A 19,748-nucleotide genomic window follows, 5' to 3' on the forward strand; every position below is an offset into this window, starting at 1 on the left:
CGAGACTGCTGGCCCAAGCAAGACTCACGCGGTGCTGTCTCGGTAGCCAGCAGCTTTGGGCAAGAGCAGAGATCTCGCGAGACCAGTATTTGATTGCAGAGACCTGAATCATTACGCCACCACGACTTGACTATCACCGTTACAAACATTAACGACTTATCCACAAGTCTAGGAGAACCCAAGTCTTTCAAATTTTCCAATGGAGACCTTTTCTGCTCTCTTTTCTGTTTAGTACTCGGTTTCCATAAGGTAGTGAATATGTAATCAGTAATTTATTCCCTGTGGTTTTGAATGATACATAAACTACATAAAGGCCCCCCAACAAAAACACGTTCAGCATCCTGCATTTGAAAAAAAGGGAGGGCCTTTTTTCTTCTTTCCTTAAATGGCCCCCAACACATTTTTCAAAATTGTCAATTTATGTTTTTTCATCTGAGATTGTTAAAATTAATCCTTTTTTTTTTCTTTAAAAAAGAAAGGGGGACAATAGAAAAGAAAAAAAAGGAGGCAACCTCTAAAAGGAAGCGGGTGGGGATGCGAAACATGTTTTTGTTTTACTTGGCCTAAAAGGTAGCCTTAACTTTTCTCACACTTCAGGGGAGTCAGTCAATTTTGTTCGCGACAAAGTTTCTAGAACTTCATCTGTCCTGTCAACCCCCTCGTGAACAACATCTGGAATTTGACCTTGAATATTTCCGCTATTCACGTAGGCCTTGCCGAATGGAATAGAGAGTTTCCGCTTCATGTCGTTGCTCAGGGCCGGAATGTACTTCCGAGGTAGCAGAAACGTGGACAGGTTGAAGAGGTCCACAAACACCTTATAGCGATCGCTGGTGAAACGGAAAAACAATTTGGAATTTTATTTTTAAATTCTAACTAACCTGGGCCAAATTTCATGAAGCTCTTCAAGGCAGTGGACACTATTGGTAATTGTCAAAGACTAGCCTTCACAACATATGCATAAAATAACAAACCTGTGAAAATTTGAGCTCAATCGGTCATCGAACTTGCGAGATAATAATGAAAGAAAAAACACCCTTGTCCCACGAAGTTGTGTGCGCTAAGATGGTTGATTTCAAGACCTCAAGTTCTAAATCTTAGGTCTCGAAATCAAATTCGTGGTAAATTTCTTCTTTCTCGAAAGCTATGGCACTTCAGAGGGAGCAGTTTCTCACAATGTTTTATACCATCAACCTCTCCCCATTACTTGTCACCAAGAAAGGTTTTATGCTAATAATTATGTTGAGTAATTACCAATAGTGTCCACTGCCTTTAAGCATAAGTTACAGCTCAGCAAACTTCTGTTCTAAGCAAAAAAGTAGTGGGGCACCAGTCACAACAATGTGAAATGATGGCATTGTGGCGGAGGGTAACCATTTTCTGCTTAGTAATATTTTTCTGTTTCATGAAATTAGGCCCTGCCATCGATTTCACAAAACTCTCCCTAACTTAAGACTAATCTTAGGACTTAGGACGAGTCCCAACCCTGCACTGTAGCATGCAAACCTTAAGATTAATCCTAAGTTAGGACGAGTTACTTGTCCTAACTCGAGATAAGACGAGTCCTAACTCTTTGTGAAATCAACGGCTGGACTGTTTACAAATCTCGGCTTAGGACTGGCTTCAGGTCTCATTTAAAGGCGCTGGACACTAATGGTAATTACTCAAAATAAAACCTTACTTGGTAATGAGTAATGGAGTTGGTAGTATAAAACATTGTGAGAAACGGCTCTCTCTGAAGTAACGTAGTTTTCGAGAAAGAAGTTATTTCTCACTAAAACATTTGAATTTGATTTCGAGACCCCAAAATTAGATCTGAAAAAATTAGACCCCAAAATCAAGCATCTGAAAGCACACAACTTGTGCAACAAGGGCGTTTTTTCTTCCATTACTTTCTCACAACTTTGACGACCAATTGAGCTCAAATTTTCACAGGTTTGTTATTTTTTGCACATGTTGAGATACACCAAGTGAGAAGACTGGTCTTTGACAATTACCAATAGTGTCTGGTGTCTTTAATGATAAATCATTGTGCAAAATGCACACTGCTCCAAAATTTTATATTTGAGAGGACAAGGCCATTTTCATTTTGCAAAGGGCATTTCTAATAGGAAATCTTCAAATCTATGGGAACCTTTTAAAGGGGCACAAAGGCAAAGACCGGCAGGGATTTTTGAAAAGGCCGAAAGTATAAAGAGAACTTGGTTACCAACCTTGATGTAGCTTTTAGGTACATGTAACCAGACGAGCCACCGGTACCCGGCCTGGAGCCAATCATCCGCTGCACCAGTTGCACGTGGTTCACTGAAAAAAAGACATGATTAAAACATGATTAGGCTAGTCCAGAACGACGACTTCGGCTAGAGCTACGGCTAGATCAGTGCATCTGCAAATGTTGAAGAATAGGCAGACGAGCACGATCTAGCCTTAGCTGTAGCCGAAGTCATTTGGTTGTTGAGCAGTTTGCAACAGCTAACTCTATTTTCTCATTCAGCCTTTGAGAAAAACCCTGCTGGGGTCAAAACATCAGGCCATTAACTATTTTTTGCAATTCTACCAAGACCTTTTGGTTTGTGAGCAGTTAGCAACAGCTCATTCTAGTGAACTTAATGTTACATTATGCTACTCAAAAAACATACTCCACCAAAATACTCCTTTAATTACGATATCTGGGCTGCTAGCAGGGCCCAACTTCATGGCTCTGCTTTCCATAAGCACAGAATCGGAGCTTACAGAAGCAGGGAATTCTGTGCTAACGGCAAGCGTATTTCACAGGTTAGCGGCGAATTTGGCTTTTGCGCGTGCGTAATCCGAGTTACTAGACATTCTATACTTACAAGGCTAGCGCAGAAATTTGGCGCTTTCACATAAGCAGGGAATCGTGATCGTAAGCACAGAATTCGGCGGTAAGCAGAGCCTTGAAAATGGGCCCTGGTGCATCCAAAAATAAACAGTGAAAGTATTACTGTAGCTAGTGACACATTTTTGCTCTCGTCTTTTCTTTTGTTACGATTCTAAAAGAATGAAACCAAACACTCACATCTCCATTTCATAATAAGCGAGTCCAGATCCATTAGAAGGGTGAGAAACTGGAACGGCTGACTGAACCGAGACTGATCACGGTACAACGAGATAAACAGCGCCCCCTGTAGGGCTTTGTGGGAGAACCTCCTGTCCCCTGGAAAACCAAACACGAGGGTTAACAATTCAGTGAGATGACAAAAATAGAACACAAGCAGGTAGTATTTATGCACTCTGCACAAAGAAAGTTGTGTGAGGATTAATTATTTACGCAATAGTTTTAATGGCCGGAGATACTGCGAGAGTCGAAATGTCAGTCCATTAACTATCTTTTTGCATTTATTGGTTGGTAAGTTGTTTGCAACAACTAATTCCATTTTTTTATTTATTATTTTATCACAAAACTTTTACATGGCATATGGACAAGAATGACACACTTTCCACTTAAGGTAAAGTTTCTGCTAAAATGATTTTAACTCCTTCCTGTCAATTGACATGTATACACAAAAACTTAAACCTGCATCAACAATGGCACTACTTTATGGAGAAACTAACACTTCACATTAATAGCAACTTATTAATGATGTCAGAAATGTTTGGAAAATTAACAAAACGACAATGGTTCAGACTTGTATGTTAATGCAACATTGGAAACACATGTCCAAAAAACTAATGGCATCATGCATTCTTCTTTCTATTTTTAATGACAAATTAGTTTGATGACTTGTCTCATAAAACAGGCATCTTTGGTCCTTGTCAAAAAGTAACAATAATAATAATAATATTGAAGTATTATATAGCGCATGTATCTACAAAACAAGGTACTCAAGGCGCTGAGTATACACACAACTTTCAGAAAGATAGGTTTTGCAGTGATGGATTCTGAGACCCAATTAGGAACATTTTATTAGAAACATTTTATTAGAAACATTTTATTAGAAACATTTTATCAAGTACAAGGGCTGACCTACTTCTACACAAGGTGTAGGCTCTAATAGACTTTTCCAGACTTATTAATAACAAAATTTCAGATTTTTCTGAGGGAAAAACAAAAAATAGAAAACAGACTTAAGTAGGAATGCCTGATAAAATGAGTATCTTTATGTGGGACTGAAAATTAAACAATGTTTATCCATTTCAACCAAAAATACACCAAGATCTGGGTAAAACTGTGTGATTGCTTGACTCAGTTCTTCCGACAAAAATATCTGGGAAACATACTAGAATTTTGTTTTTAAAGAATATATTTACGACTGGATCTGTGTATGTATGAGGACATGGGAAACATTGGGAAAAGGCACCATGAGATCAATCACCTTTCTACATAATATGAATAGTTTTAACTAAACCCATGGTAATGCCAGATTACACTCATCTTCATGTATATGAAATATGGGCGACTTAAAAGACTGTCTTGTTCCATGAAAATAGAACGCGGGAATTTGACAAAACATGCACAAAAGAGAGTTGACACCCACAATTACGCGCATTGTTCGGAGGCGCGTTCTGTATTGTGTAAGAAATCAATAGCTCCCCATTGCATAACGCAACCCAGTACAGATCATTGAGGTCACGCGCACGTTTTTACGCCCAAAGAACAGCTTTTGTCCAATGATCTGTCTCCTTTTTGAGAGTGTGATGTCATATGCAATGGGTCTATACACAGAGAATTTGACATGAGTCGGTGGTAGTCAATGGTAGCATGATATAAGTCATGAAGTACATGTAGGAAATGTCTTTGCAAACTTTGAATGAATGAGGCAAACTGTGTTGACATGGTTCAATACTGACCTCTCACAGTTTCACTGCTCAAACTCCAATTCCTGTGCCTTGAGGACAACGCTTCAAGTTACAAACTCGGCTTTTACAGCAAAAAGCATTAGGTTGAAACCAAAGTTAAGACAATTACGTGGCACAGAAAATAACACAAGTACATCAAATCCACTCAACACGTGGCGTGTCATGGCCGAGCGGTTAAGAACCGGATTTAACTCTGGTGTTTGATCAGCAGAGTGTGGGTTCGAGTCCTGGTCGTGACACTTGCTACGTAAAATTGGGGAGGTAGTGCTTTCTGCTCTAACAGCCAGGCTTCGGACTGATGATACTCAAGTCTACATCCGTATGGACTGTAAAAGGGGGATAACCCTGTTTCAGCCCTAGGAGTAGGTGGTAGGTGGTAAAATAATTGTAGCACACACCTTGAAGTGGCCTTCAGGTCTTGTGTGTCTGGCGACTTGCATAAAAACAAATTAAAAACTGTCCATCAATTTCAATTATGATATTTGGCCCTTGGAAAGTAGGAACATTTTATCATGTACAAGGGCAGACCTACATGTACTGTAAGCTTAAAGAGACTTTTCAGGCTATTTAATAAAAAAAATTCAAAGATTTTGACATACCGGTAATAATCGTTCTTTGTATGCTTTATAATAAAAAGAACAATCAAGAAAATAAAACACACTCTTGAGCACTGTTCAACGAGAGTTTCTGAATGAAGTAACTTACCTCTGCTAACAAGCATGTTATGAGTGTCGACATCAAATATTGTCTGGAATGTCTGTTGAGTTAACTCATATTCCTGCATTATGGCCGCCTTCTCCTCATCAGACTCTGACTCCTGAATTTTAACAAATATAATATAATATTGAAGTCTCAAATAGACACTTTGTCAAATAGAAACTTGTTTTTCAAATAGAAGTTTTGATTGGCTATAATTTTCCTGTGTTTTTTTCTGGATCCTTCCCTTAATCCCTTTCTCCTCTTTTTTCCCTATAAATGGATAAAATGCATTTGTTTGTGCTTGTTCATGCCTCTGAAAAAGGTCCGGTTTGGATCGAAAGCTAAGGCCCTCTACCCTACTCATTATATATTATTGAAGTCTTACATAGCGCACGTATCTACCAACAAGGTAATCAAGGCGCTGAGTATATATATACATGTAGACTTCCAAAAAAATAGGTTATTGCAGTGAAGAATTCTGAGACCCAATTATGTAGCACCTTATAAGGGTTTACAAGGTGCTATGGCGCATACAGCAGCCACAGCCAGAAACTGGGGCGAACCCCTTCTCTTTTTGATAAGTGCCCTGGGTTATTTTACATGCGCTACACAACACATGGGACCAACAGCTTTATGTCCCATCCAAAGGACGAAGCAATGGTTAAGTGTCTTGCTTAAGGACACAAGTGTCACGGCTGGGGATTCGAACCCACACTCTGCTGATCAGAAACACCAGAGTTTGAATTCGGTGCTCTTAACCGCTCGGCCACGACACTTCCATATAACAAATAATGAGTGCTAATCGACAAACAATGTGTGTGGTGGGTAAATGTTTGATGAAGTATTATAACAATAATAATAATAATTTGAGAGGCTAATCATCCTTACTCGCAACGAAGAGTTGAATTCCGAAGGACGCGACTACAACGTGTTCGAGAAGCAGGCATGCAAGGGCGCCTTTGGCAGCCAGCCACATCAACCCATTTTGACCACGGAGCACAGCCAGTGATCGAAAGTGTTTTATTTTTCCCAAGGGAAGAAAACCGGATGGTCTGGAAAACCCTCGTGGCACAGCACAGAACCAACGCAGAACTCAACTCACCAATGACCCTGCCCGGGTATCAAACCAGGGTCACCTTGGTGAGAGGCGAGCGCTTTACGCATAAGCCAACCATGCCCCCCTTAAATAGAAGACTGACAGTGACGAGTTAACTTGGGACTCGACTAGGTAATAAAGGCCCAAGCCTGGGGTATTTATGAATATATTTTGAACAATATATTAATTTTGTATTATGAAAAAAAAAACATTCAGCTATGTGAAAAAAGTACTGAATATACATCAGCATAAGGGTAAAAACAAATTTTATTCTTCATCACTGATACAAAATTAACTTCTCTTACCAAATCGTTGTGGTACATGTACATACTCCTAACACATAGGATTTGAACTGCCTCCTAGCCAACGGGCCAGCTCGGTGGTCTAGTGGTAAGACATCTGCTCCAGCAATTCAAGGGTCGTGGATTCGGATCCCACCCGAGTGATTCGCATGTTGGTTTTTTTCACAGAACTCAGCATGTAAGTACTTGTCACACGAAGTTGTGTGCTTTCAGATGCTTGATTTTGAGACCTCAAATTCTAAATCTGAGGTCTCGAAATCAAATTCGTGGAAAAATACTTCTTTCTCAAAAACTACGTTACTTCAGAGGGAGCCGTTTCTCACAGTGTTTTATACTATCAACAGCTCCCCAGTACTCGTTACCAAGTAAGGTTTTTATGCTAATAATTATTTTTTAGTAATTACCAATAGTGTACACTGCCTTTAATAAGGGCAGTTGTTTTAAGGGTTAAAATAAATTATAAATTATTACATTTTTCTGTCATAATTATTACCTCTGCACTTTGACGGATATCATCAATCATAGACTGTGCCGCATCCTGAAACTTCCTCCAGAAGTTAAAGCAATCTTTATCCAAACCTGGTGTCCTCTCCAGCCATTTCTTCAAAATAACAAACAAAATTGGTAAAATTATGCCATTCAAAACTCCTGATCGTAGTCCCCTGCCTACCATAGCTAAGAATGTCTATGTTTTGATATTCAAACGAGTGGCCTGTCTATTTTCCCTTTTTGACTCTGTTTGGCAAAAATGGCCGTTTAGAAAACCATGGCGAAGACATCAGCTCTAGCCAAGCAATAGCCTGTTTAAAGTATAAATTCAAAAGTGTCAATTTCAAATTTATTGACGGAGCCCATTTTGAGAAAGAGTTTGGATAATTTTTCACCCAAAACATTTCAATCTAAGAAACGATTAACGTATGAATTATTTCTCTGATTTCTGAGAGTTAGTGTGCATTCGGAATGCTTCTCGCCAGGGATGTGGTTGGTGCTCGCTGTCACAACGCTAAACGTAGATGGATTTGACGTTCTTGTGAAAAAAACTGTGACTTACTTTTACTGTTTTTCGATTTCAGTATTCAGCTGACACTTTCATAGGAAAATAAAATATAACACTTTAATGAATAGTTAGAAGAAATAATTACGTGCATTGAGCTTTTGTAGCAACAACTACTTCATCAGATGAAATGACGGAAGACATTTTCAGTTCAGAACAGTCTAAACAAAGGATGGCAATGAGTTAACCCTGGACTGTACATATAACTTGGTTGAAGTTGTTTTTCGACATCCCATCAGGGGCCAGTTACATAGAGCTGCTAAAGCAAAAAATTTGCCTAAGCACGAAAATAGCTCGCTTATTTTACTCATGTTACTGGCCAAAATTTCATGCCATTTAAAATTGCTTGCGACTGGTATTTAGCTATTGTTTACTTAGCATAACAATTGAGTGGAGTCTTGGCCAGTAATCTGATTTCACTAAATTTTGTGCTTAAGCAGCTCTATGAAATTGGGCCCTGATTGAGTAGTCGTTGCTTCAAAAGCTCATAGGTAAATATTTATTTATTACTAGTGAGTTCTTAAAGTGCTACATTTTTGTCTCCCTCTTTGCAATTACCTGACTAACACGGCTACCCACCACCACTAATTTTCAATTGAATGGAACATTCTATCTTTGAAAATGTACAAATTTCCCAGCATTGCATTCATTAATCATTCATAAATACCTCAGACAGTTTCGCTATTCCTATTGGTAGAGACCGCGTCACGTCGGTGTGTATAAACATTTGTTAATGACCAGTAAAAAGTGTTGAAACATGGGCGTGACACGCGAGCTTATAAGATAGTTTATTCATTCCTATTGGTCGAGAGCAACGGCCGGGACAGTTGTGCCACATCACGCGATACGCGTGACGCGCACAGCATTCCCTTATAAGGAGTTGTTTACCCGAGGGCCTTACCATTTCATAGCTGGAGGGTGTTGTGTTGAAAGAAATCATTGAACAATTATAAACTTTGCATTTATTTTAATTTTTGACCCAAATGTGTTGATTTTTTTTACCAAAAAGGTATTTATGAATGGGAATCAAAGTGTGCTGAATGGGTTTTCAACTAGTGGTGTTAACCCGCCGAGGCCTGGTTCTTGTCCAGGCCTCGGCGCGGGTTTAAACCACTAGTTGAAAACCGATTCACCACACATTGATTCCCTTATTTATTGCTTTGTACCTCTACAATTGAGAGCAATGATGGTTCCTCCTCTGCTTGTAAGATTCCCTCCAGTTGTTCTCCCTGATGTGCATGCTTGTAGTTCTTCTGGGCATACTTCACTCTCCATTCCTATTCAAAGACAAAGTAAGATAACAATTAGTTGGCAAAGTACACACAATTTGTTTACAAACAGACTGTTCAAAATAGTACAATCATCAAGTGTTTTTACACGTCTTTAGAAAAACAAACACACTGTGTCTCCAAAAAGACCGTGTTTTTTTAAAACAACAATTAGAAGCCTCCACTCACAGACCGGAAATCATAACAATCCAATTACTGAAAAAATCCATTTACGCTTCAATGATTATCAATTAACCAGTATCAATAAAGCCATCTGGAACCGGTCATGTGGTATAAGTGCTTTTGGATGTTGTGGTTATCAAGATTTTTTAATAAGAAAATGCTTAGAATGAAACAACAGACTCTTGCTAACTGTTTTGTCAGGGGGTTCCAGTTTTAAAAAAAGCAAGAAAATAAACATAAATGAATATAGCGTAGTTTTTGTCTCTGCGAATCTATGGGTGCGTTCAGTTAGCTTCCCTGGGTCTACCCCACGGTGCTCACTCGGCTGAGCCCCTGACAAGAGCTAAACGAACGACCACTCACCGCTCTCAGAGTGACAGCGTTTAGTGACGACCCACTCCACAAGCAGGGCACTGGGGGCTGTCCTGGGTGAGCCCCTGGAATGACGTCAAAGCTATTCGAACGCACCAGGGCAGACTGGGGATGACCCAGGGAAGCTAAACGAACGCACCCTATATTTAACTTGTCTAACTGTCAGACTATTCAATATTATTCACTATGGTTTTGAATTCGTTGCTCGTACAACAATAACAAGAAAAAAAGAAAAAATGTTTGGAGAAAATCAAGATTTAAGTTGTACTACTTTTCAAACTGCTGTTTAGGAGCGTGGTTACTAATGTTATTGGGGTTTTTTTATGACAAAAATAAGCCTACTACTTTATAAGTACTGAACTGTCAATGTGTTTTTATTCCTGCAACTATTTGAATTCAAAGTGAATTCCTAAACACAGACATCACTTTGCGAAAATGAAGGGGAATAAGTTGGCCCCCAGAGCGCTGTGTACAAACCAATGCAAATTGAGACCTATGGACTGCATGCTCTGCCCGCAGGGCATTGAAAAAAAGCTTGTCAATCAGTAAGTTTGAAAAATTCCGTATGGGCTTCAGTTTGGATTATATTCAAAGCACTTGGTTTTCATTTGAAATCGCCATCAAAATCACTGATCATTGGAAATGAAGCAACAATGTGACACTTCTTTTCCGAACAAAGGCACTCCCTTTCAAATTTTTAACTCACTGGTTTCAAACCGAGCCTGTTCTCTAAGATCCTAAACTGTTGACTTTCAAAGCCAGAGGCTGGAGCAAGGAACGTACGGAACTCCAAGAAGTCCATTGGGGTCATCGTCTCCAAGATGTGAATCTGCTCCACTTGAATCTGAATAAAAAAAATAAAAAAAAATATAAACAAAATATTAACAAAATAACAGGATTGTTTACCTTTTATTTTTGCTACTGTTCGATTTTTTTAACCCTATATAAATGTAGATATACAATACACCCATAACTAACATGTGAAAATTTCATTTCAAAAGGTGGTAGTGTTTTTTGAGTTTGCCGAAACTCTGGAGCGGTTTGGTAAAGCAAGATGATTATTTCGTCATTGGAAGACACGATCTAAGACACAGGTCTAAAATTCAAATTTTAGAGGATAAGAAATGAAATGATTCTCTGTAGTATATGATATATTTTTGCTGACTTGTTTTTGTAAACTGTACATTTCGGCTTTTAGCCGCTGTATTGCAGTATTTTAATAAACTATGGAAATAAAATGCGTTATCGAAAGGTGCAGTACTTCTAACCATGGAGGAAGGAAGAGAAGGAGTTTGAACAACCCGCACAACCGCAGAGTAACAAAAGAATACCCTGACAATGCCCCTGTCTGACCAGTGGTAAAAGATAGCAGACTTCCTGCTGGACGGGCGCAAACTCACACACGGAAGGTCGCCCATTGTTTGTATAAGGTATGTGGGTGATTACGAGGCTTTTGAAGTCCCTTCGTTCGAGCTCCTTCTCTTCCTTCCTCCATGTTCTAACCATGTCAGTTTTTATTGCCTTTAATTTTAGGAGTGCAGTGGTCACCAAACATGTACCTTTCCTGCAACCCAGACATGTTAAAGCTGCGTCCTTTGCAATTCAGCTTCAAAATTATTTTTATTAAAATAATTATAATTACAACTGACTTTTGCGATCCCAACGACGCGTCCCATTCGCTGGTTGATCACTAGTTGTTTCCTTTCATCAAAAGGGACTTGGCTTAGGAGGCTGCGGACCGAGTCGATTTCGTACAGCATTTGCTTGAACCATAACTCATACACTGTATCATTCATAGGAAAACAAAATAGGCTTATTGCAATATTTAGATAAACAAAGGAAAATTTACTAGAACAGCAAGGAAAAGTTTCAAGAGTTACAAGAGTTCTAATATTGAGTAACATGTGATGATTTTTTGAGTAGCAACTGAGACATTTTATGTTGGATTTTGGTATGCCTCGGTTAGGCTTGGTTTCAAGATTTCAGAATTTTTCAAACAGATGAAAACTTTTGCCAAAGCTAACTGACTGGAACCATGTTGAAAAAATATTGACGACTATCTCATTACTTGGAAAGAACGGCTGTTTATGTTGTAAGCATTCATTTTCAAGAGATGCAGGTACCTATTAAACTGTTTCTGGGCTGACCTTGTTTTCAAGCAGCTATCGGAATTAGTTTTGAGAAAATAAAATTAGCTGTTGAAAACTGCTACCGCATAAATGCACAAAAATAATATTTCAACCCTCGCAGGGTTTTTCTCAAAGGCTGGTTTTGGTCGGTGAGTTTTACTTCACTAAAAAAAAAAAAACTTGTTTCCGATCAATGTTGCCAAAACATGCTCCTGCTTACCCTGGTGAACCACGATAAACAGATGCTCATCATGCACTTTACTGCCCTCCTTCTCAGACTGAAGATGCTGTGCATCCAGTACCTTCTCTAAATTAAGGTACTTGTGGTAATGCATAGCCGGGTCGTCATCCTCAGCCTCACCATTGGTCTTGGCAGCAGCCCTGTTGTGAAAAATAATAATAGCGACTATGGGGTGAACAAACACTAATAGACCCTTCCCATGAAATATGTAAATTGCACATAGCGCGTGCGCACTTGCATTTTGGTTGGCAAAATGAGGGAACATCACGCTGTTTTGTACATGGCTGCGCGACACGCAGACACGATTGGGCGTCTGCTTAGTGCATAACTCTATGGCGTTTGCCAACCAATAGGGTCTGTACGCATGCCTGAATGTAATTAGCATATTTCATGGGAAGGGTCCATTGACTAGAGCAGGTTTTAAACCAATGACCTCGAGATCAACGTGCCAGCCCTTTACCAAACTGAGGGGTAAGCCCTGTGTTGGTGGTCTCCATATTTTGTAAAGACTGCCAACATAGGATTAGATACTTCAGTTGGTAGAGAACCGGCATGTTTAATCTGGAAGTCTTTGGTTCATATTCCACTCTAGTAAAAAATAGAAATTTCAAAACAAAATCATTTAAAATTATCCAATCAGTTTGCCTTGTGGTTTATTATTTGATAACAATAGTAACAATAACGAGGTCGCATAGGGCATGTATCAACCACTAGGCCCCTTGCGTCACAAGCACAAACAGCGCCCTCACTCACTGAGGTCAAATAATAGTTATCATTTCAATTTTGGCCAATACAAGGGGTCTATAAAATACTCAAGGAGCTTGAACAAAGGAGACATTTTGGGGGGTTCCCTTTTATGAATTCTGAGACTAATTTATGTAGCCACCTAAAACAGTTCACAAGGTGTTGGGATTGTCAACCAGCAACCACTAGTCGAAACACCTTGCTTAATCTTTCTGAACGAAACAAGTGTCGAGACCATGGCTCAATTTTTTAGAGCTGCTTTTAAAAGCAGAAAATTTGCTAAAAAAGTTTCTGCCAAGTAAATAATTGTAGGATACAAGTCACAGACTGTACAATAAGAAATTGCGTTTTGGCCAGTATAAATATTCTGGTGAGCCTAATTTTGTTGTGCTACTTTTTCTGCTTTTAAAAGCAGCTCCATCTGTCATTGGGTTCTGGACCCAAACTCACACTCTGCTGGTGAGAAACACTAACGCTTGAGTTCAGTGCGCTTGACCACTCGACCATGACAAAAAACAAAACTCCATATTTTGTACTGACCTTTGACCTTGCATAAATGGGCAACTCATGATGTCTAGTTGAATGTCACAGCGGACTTAGCAGTGTCTCATGTGTGCTTGGAATCAGGGGAAAAAGAGGAAACAAACGATGAATGGCTCCGTAACAGTCGTCTCCTGAGTCCTAGTCCTATGGATAGAGTTTTAATTTAATTAACAGAACCAAGAACAACGTCTCGATGTTATCACTAAGTTAATATTTAATAACCATTGCATTTATTGCATTCTATGTATTTGGCTTTATTAATCAGATTAATTTCATGAAAGTATAGATGATATGACCTCTGACGTCACAAAAACCGCTGGGCAAAACCTTTGAGTTTTGGCAGCCAGCTAGAAATTCAACGCGTCTTTTTGCCCGGCAAAACATGACGTGTATGTCAACAGAGGGCGATTTGTTTGAATGTAAACATAGGTCACATCGTCAATACAATGTAATCTTAAATCTCCTGCAAGATGGTAAAAATTGAAGCCTTTTCAGAAAGTAGTTTACATTTATCTAAAATTTTAGTATTTTTATAAGATCTTACCTTTATAACAAATGCCTCACCTAAAATGTTTGATTAAAACACTTAAAAAACCCTGAAAGTTCAGTGCGTAACTGCGTATACTATATGACATATCTGCCATACTTCCAAACTTAAATTACAAGATTATATGAGTTTTACATGACAGAGAGGGTGCTCAAAATACTGAAGGTTGAAATGGACGTGCGTCCTATAGGCATTATTTATGTAATCTTCACATATTTTGTTATCTAAATTTCAATTATGTTTATCTTATGATTGATTGACTCACCTGTTACTTCGAACCCGAGCATGCAGCGCTAGATGATCAAAACAGACAGACACTTGGACAACTTGTACGTGACTGCGCCAACAGTCTAGTCATATCCTGATAACGACCGTCTTTCGGGTCCGCACGCTGCGTGACGGTCGTTGACACAGTTTTGACATTTTGATGCTTTTACATACTTTGATGTTGAGCCTAAATTTAGACCTCAATGTACACCCTGAGAATTTTATGAGTCAATTTGCGATACTGGCAAAAATCACGAAAAAGTAAGTAGGATTTGTATTGAATAATGTTGTACATTCTGGTTTTGTAAATCACATGAATTTATAAATGACAGGACGGAAAACCCAACAGAAGTGGAAATTGATACGATTGTGGAATGTAAATGGTTGAATTTATTATTATTTACTGAGTGACAGACGACGTTCCTGCACGTATTGCATGCCATGGCATGATGCTCATTCGAGCTCTGACTGGTTGCCAAGTCAGTGATGTAATTTCTACATATCCTTCGTGGTCCAACCCACAATTTCTCTGGTCGGGAAGTTGAGATTTTATACACTATTCTGCACCTTTAATTAATGTTGTTTCATTTAAAGAGTAGACTGCAATTACATTATCTTAAATATTTTGGATTACAGGATTTAATTGAAATTGAATTGAAAATGTGTGATTGGTTGGTATAAAATACTTGGTTGGGGTTGGCCTTAAGAAAATTAAATGAAATCATCCAAAATATTGGTTTTAAAAAAAGGCAAAAGTTTTTGTATGGTGGCACCACTTTTTCATTCGATGTGAAATAATATAGTATCTAATTTACCTCAATGAGATAATGTATCCCTTTTGGAAACTAAAAATGAGTGAAAAAGTGGTGGTGCCATACGGAAAGTTATCCCCCCCCCCAAAAAAAAAAAACTACCTTATATTTTTAATTTCCCAAACTTATTTTATTACACTTTGGTTAAAAAATTATTGACTTGAAATATAGAACAAGGTCATAAAGAACTAGAGGGCGCAGCGCACACAAATTGAAGAGGAGATCAGAACTTCTCATGAATTTGTTATCAATCATAACTTTATTCCACCAAATAGAAGAAAAGTAGTCGCTGAACGCAGTTGGTCTGTTGACAATACAGAGAGAGCGACTAACTAGCCCACCTTGTTGAGCTGTTAATGGCTCCGCTTTTAACATCGGTCTCATCACTGTCACCATGGTGATAGTGATGAGACCGATGTTAAAAGCGGAGCCATTAACAGCTCAACAAGGTGGACTAGCGACTAACATACCTTTATTTCTGTTGTTTTTATATTTTTCAACAGCATTAAGTCATCATACGTGGCACCTCTTGTAATATTTGGCCTTAATATGGAACCATGGCAAGCGTAGCCAATACCCATGCTACATTGCGGACACAGCTACGGCTAGACTCCAAGTGGCTCAAGACAGATCCACAAGTAAGTACAAAGGCTGTGTACGAATTGGCGGCTACGGCTATGGCTATGGCTGTATTGCAGCATCATCATGTGTTAGAGTATAGGATGTCCTTAGTAGACATCCTTAGCAACAGGGCCCAATTTCATGGCTCTGCTTACCGCGGAATTCTGCGCTTATGTATCAAAGAATTGTGTGCTACAAGGATTCCGTAAGCGCAGAATTGAATGGTAAGCGCCTTTCAATGGTTTTACACCAGATTTAGTGCTCCTTAATAAATGCTGTGTAATAATTCTGTGGTAAGCAGAGCCATGAAATCGGGCCCTGTTGTGGTCATAGCCACAGCCTCCAATTCTGATACGACCAAAGACTATTTACTAAGGTAGAGCTGTGATTTGAAGGTTTGCAAGGTGAAAGTACAATTAAGACGAAGGTTTATAGTTGAACACAAAATGCAAATGAGTTTTACTGAAAGAACCAGCGGTGTAAAGACTCACAAGCCTTGAATTAAGCAGCTCCAAGAAATTTGACCTAGGTTGTAAAGACATAGGGCAAATTTCTTAGAGCGGCTTAAAGTGAAAATATTGAGCGGGATGTACCAGTCATGGATACTACATGTGGCATGGTATTTTGGCTGGTAAATTAATCTAACTGTTGCTGCTTATAAAATTGAGAGATGGTAAATAGCTGATTGGTAACTCATTTTTGCTTGTGCTTATAAATGCGTACTCCACATTACTTGGCATTCTAAAATTACACCACTAGCACAGAAACTGGATGCTTGCACAGTAAGCGGAGAATGGTGATTGCATACGCAGAAATCGGCGGTAAACAGAGCCATGAGATTGGGCCCTGAAGTAGAGCGACACGAGGTAACGGATGTTTTTGTTATTGTTTGACAGGTTGCATTCTCCAAGGATGGCCTGAGCAGCTTGTGGAATGAACTGGTCAAGGATGGAGAGTTGGTCATCGGTAGGCCCAGACAGATTGTCAACTCTGCTGGGGCTACCGCTACCAAAGGTATTTTGTTGATTCTTAACCTTAGCACAGGATTTGTGACAGAGGCATCTCTGGTTGCCCTGCGCCACTCACATTAGACAGGGTGTAGCCATCTTATTTCAAAGGTTAAACAGAGCTAATAGTAACACACAAAAAAACCTTTGTTTTCTTAAAAATGTCAGCCCGAGATGCTTTGTTATCCGTGAAAAATGAAGCACATCCTGTTTGTTGAAGGAATAACTGCTGTAAAGCTAAACCCCCTACAAATGTAGGACATTATTTTCAATCCTCTACAACTGTATGGGATTTCAGGCATTGCATGGTGAGGTATCAATATAAATTTGGTTTGCGGTAACGCCACGTGGGTGTCTACTTGCCAGGTAGATTTTTTTTCTTTAGAGAACTGTCTTGCTACCGCGGAGTGTTGGAAAACCGCGGTAGTAGAATATAAAGCAAGACAGTTCTTTAAAGTACAAAATCTACGTGGCAAGTTGATACACACATGATGTTACTGCGAACCAAGTACCTGTGCAAGTAGTTATACATTTTCCTTTATACGTTCGTGATTGTTTTGTGACTGTCAAGACAGCGTTTAGTGTTCTATTTGTAATCCTGATCGTTCCTGAAATCAGTTTGCCTGGAACTTAGGCCGTGTCCGAAACGGCGACTTCGGCTACAGCTACGGCTAGATCGCGCGCGTCTGCCTATTCTTCAACACTGGTAGACGCGCTGATCTAGACGTAGCTGTAGCCGAAGTCGTCGTTTCGGACACGGCCTTACTACCCGAGACGATCCGCTGTGCACCAACTCTGCAAAAATTCTTACCTACTTTATATTGAGTTGGCTGATCTACATAAATGTAATAAAAAAGAATGTGAACCGTCTCCTTGTGCGGGATAGCCACACCAGGCGTCTGTACATTTATTAACAGATGAAATCACTTTAGCTAACACTTTGCTCATATTTCCCTTCATCCAGGTGAAACAGGCAAGTACTACTGCGGTATGAACGTCCTGACATGTGGTTGCTGCGAGGGGCGTTGCGGACCGACCAACGGCTGCAACTGTCCACCATGTCAGAAACTTGATGAGGAAGAAAAGAAAGAAGACGCTAAGGAGGCATCGTCTTCCGTCAGTCTCATTGAGTCATGGACTTGGGGTAAACAGCCCGGTGAGTTTGAGTTTGAAGTGGAGTATCATGGCTGATTGGTTACGGGCACAGCACATATAGGCCAGTGCGCCCTCTAGTTCTTATATATAACTCTATGGGTTTAGCGCAGTGAATTTCAAGTTTTGGTTGTGAAGTCATCAACAAGGTGTGTCTTCTGTGAGAGTGGAGTGTCATGGCTGATTGGTTACGGGCACAGCACTCAAGCTTTTGGCACAATTTCATAGAGCTGCTAAAGCAAAAAAATATTGCTTTCATGTAACAATTGTCTACTAAGCAATGAGCAGGATACCAGTCATAAAGTGTACCTTTGGGTTTTAAACTTGTTCTGATAAGCATAAGCCTAGAAAAAGTATTATCGTATAGTTACTAAAACGCAATTTTTTGGATGTTAGCAATTCGTAATCATAGATGTTAAACCAATGTTTGTATGAGAGAGATTGGCTGTTGCCAGCTTGGCATCTATTTACCATTTGCCAGGCTCCCTTGACTGGAAGATAATCTAAACAAACAAACAGACAAATTTTGAAGATATTATTTTCTTTTGCAGATGCTTCCCAGCTGAAAGAATGCCTGCACCTGTTGCTTCAGGAACAGAATCAACTTCTCCGTGAGGCGGCTCTCTCCACTCTTTCATCTGTCCGTCTGCGCCAGCGACTCGTCGTACTGGAGCGTTACTTCATCGCCCTCTCCAGGCACTGTCCAGAACAGAAGGTTGTGACGAGGAAAAAGAAAGAAGGAGATTCCTCGCCTGTCAAGAGTAGAAGGTGAGTCATGTCCCAAAGAGTGTCACAATAGGGATTGCTGTAAGAACTGGGCATTGGCACCTGACTGTTTTATGGGTTGTCCTGGCCAAGCAGTCTAGGGCTGTGGACTCAGTTCTGTAAATTTACAGAATGTGGGTTAGAATCCTGGCCTGGTCAGTTGTGACACATGTGTCCTTAAGCAAGGCACTTTATCATTATTGCTTCTCTCCACCCGGGAGTCAGATGAGTACTGGCAAGAGATTTGGAGTAGCCTGCGATGTACTGACATCCTGAACAGGGGAATAGAATTATTCTCAGTCGTTTAATCTCAAGCAAACGAGAGATAAACACTGGCCTGATGAGCTATATTTGCTCGGGACAGACTTTACTTTTACCTGACTGATTTGACCAAAAGACTATTTGTGGTGTGTAATGGATGATCGGTTTAGCCATAGAGTTACATATAAGAACTAGAGGGCTCACTGGTGATGATGCTTGCACAAACGCGACAGGACCGCAAGATGACAAGCGCGCTATTATGTACGCGCGTTGAATATGAAATACACGTTTGAGGTTTTTTTTATTGAACGCTCACGCGATACTGTTTGTTCAACTTACAAAATGGCCGCACGAACACATGCTGTGAGATGGCTGTTTTGTCAACTTAGAAAATGGCCGCCTGCGCACATGCCGGGGCGCGTATATAGGCCAGTGCGCCCTCTAGTTCTTATATATAACTCTATGGGTTTAGCGCAGTGAATTTCAAGTTTTGGTTGTGAAGTCATCAACAAGGTGTGTCTTCTGTGAGAGTAGAGGTTGATATTGTGTTTCAAAAAGCTTTTGGGGCGCCACAGCAATTAGTCCCTGGCAAACACTTTAATTTCAAACTCAATGCTTAACACTTAACACATGGATTTCAGGACTAAATAGAAATATTTATCAGGTATTTGCAATCATTTATGTGAAAATATAAAAAAAACAATCTTTTCATCTCATGAACAGCCCTCAGAAACCGACAGAGAAAGCGACAACATCCCTGGCTCGTGTCGGTGCTCGTACTGCCCTCTCATTTGCCTTCGCCTTCCTGCGTAGAGCGTGGAGGTCAGGTGAAGATTCAGACCTCTGTGCCGAGCTCCTTCATGA

The 19,748-nt window shown here is 39.8% G+C and overlaps 2 protein-coding genes across 3 annotated transcripts in view; one reads left to right on the forward strand and one right to left on the reverse strand.

Moving 5' to 3' along the window:
• Positions 1 to 431: 431 nt before the first annotated feature.
• On the reverse strand, positions 432 to 14,343 carry LOC117293946 (tryptophan 2,3-dioxygenase-like). 2 transcript variants are annotated; one of them, XM_033776445.1, is made up of 11 exons: positions 14,265 to 14,343; positions 13,450 to 13,596; positions 12,145 to 12,305; positions 11,445 to 11,578; positions 10,502 to 10,639; positions 9,139 to 9,249; positions 7,412 to 7,519; positions 5,527 to 5,638; positions 3,041 to 3,178; positions 2,214 to 2,304; positions 432 to 830 (listed from the first exon to the last, which is right to left on the reverse strand). In XM_033776445.1, exons 2-11 carry the CDS (start codon positions 13,476 to 13,478, stop codon positions 587 to 589), a joined length of 1,266 nt encoding a protein of 421 aa, XP_033632336.1. In that variant the 5' UTR covers positions 13,479 to 13,596; positions 14,265 to 14,343; the 3' UTR covers positions 432 to 586. The 2 variants fall into 2 exon arrangements, with proteins under 2 accessions (XP_033632336.1, XP_033632337.1); XM_033776446.1 differs by having other exon boundaries at positions 13,450 to 13,525; positions 14,265 to 14,331.
• A 139-nt stretch (positions 14,344 to 14,482) lies between these two features.
• The window catches only part of LOC117293972 (E3 ubiquitin-protein ligase HERC2-like), a 74,687-nt gene continuing 69,421 nt past the window's right edge, over positions 14,483 to 19,748 (forward strand). The window contains exons 1-6 of the mRNA XM_033776484.1: positions 14,483 to 14,527; positions 15,582 to 15,716; positions 16,596 to 16,713; positions 17,671 to 17,862; positions 18,410 to 18,626; positions 19,608 to 19,735. Coding sequence (XP_033632375.1) covers positions 15,636 to 15,716; positions 16,596 to 16,713; positions 17,671 to 17,862; positions 18,410 to 18,626; positions 19,608 to 19,735 — 736 coding nt within the window. The 5' untranslated portion in view covers positions 14,483 to 14,527; positions 15,582 to 15,635. The remainder of the gene's footprint in view (positions 14,528 to 15,581; positions 15,717 to 16,595; positions 16,714 to 17,670; positions 17,863 to 18,409; positions 18,627 to 19,607; positions 19,736 to 19,748) is intronic.

This window comes from Asterias rubens, chromosome 8 (assembly GCF_902459465.1).
Source record: "Asterias rubens chromosome 8, eAstRub1.3, whole genome shotgun sequence".
In the NCBI taxonomy this organism is placed as follows: domain Eukaryota; kingdom Metazoa; phylum Echinodermata; class Asteroidea; order Forcipulatida; family Asteriidae; genus Asterias; species Asterias rubens.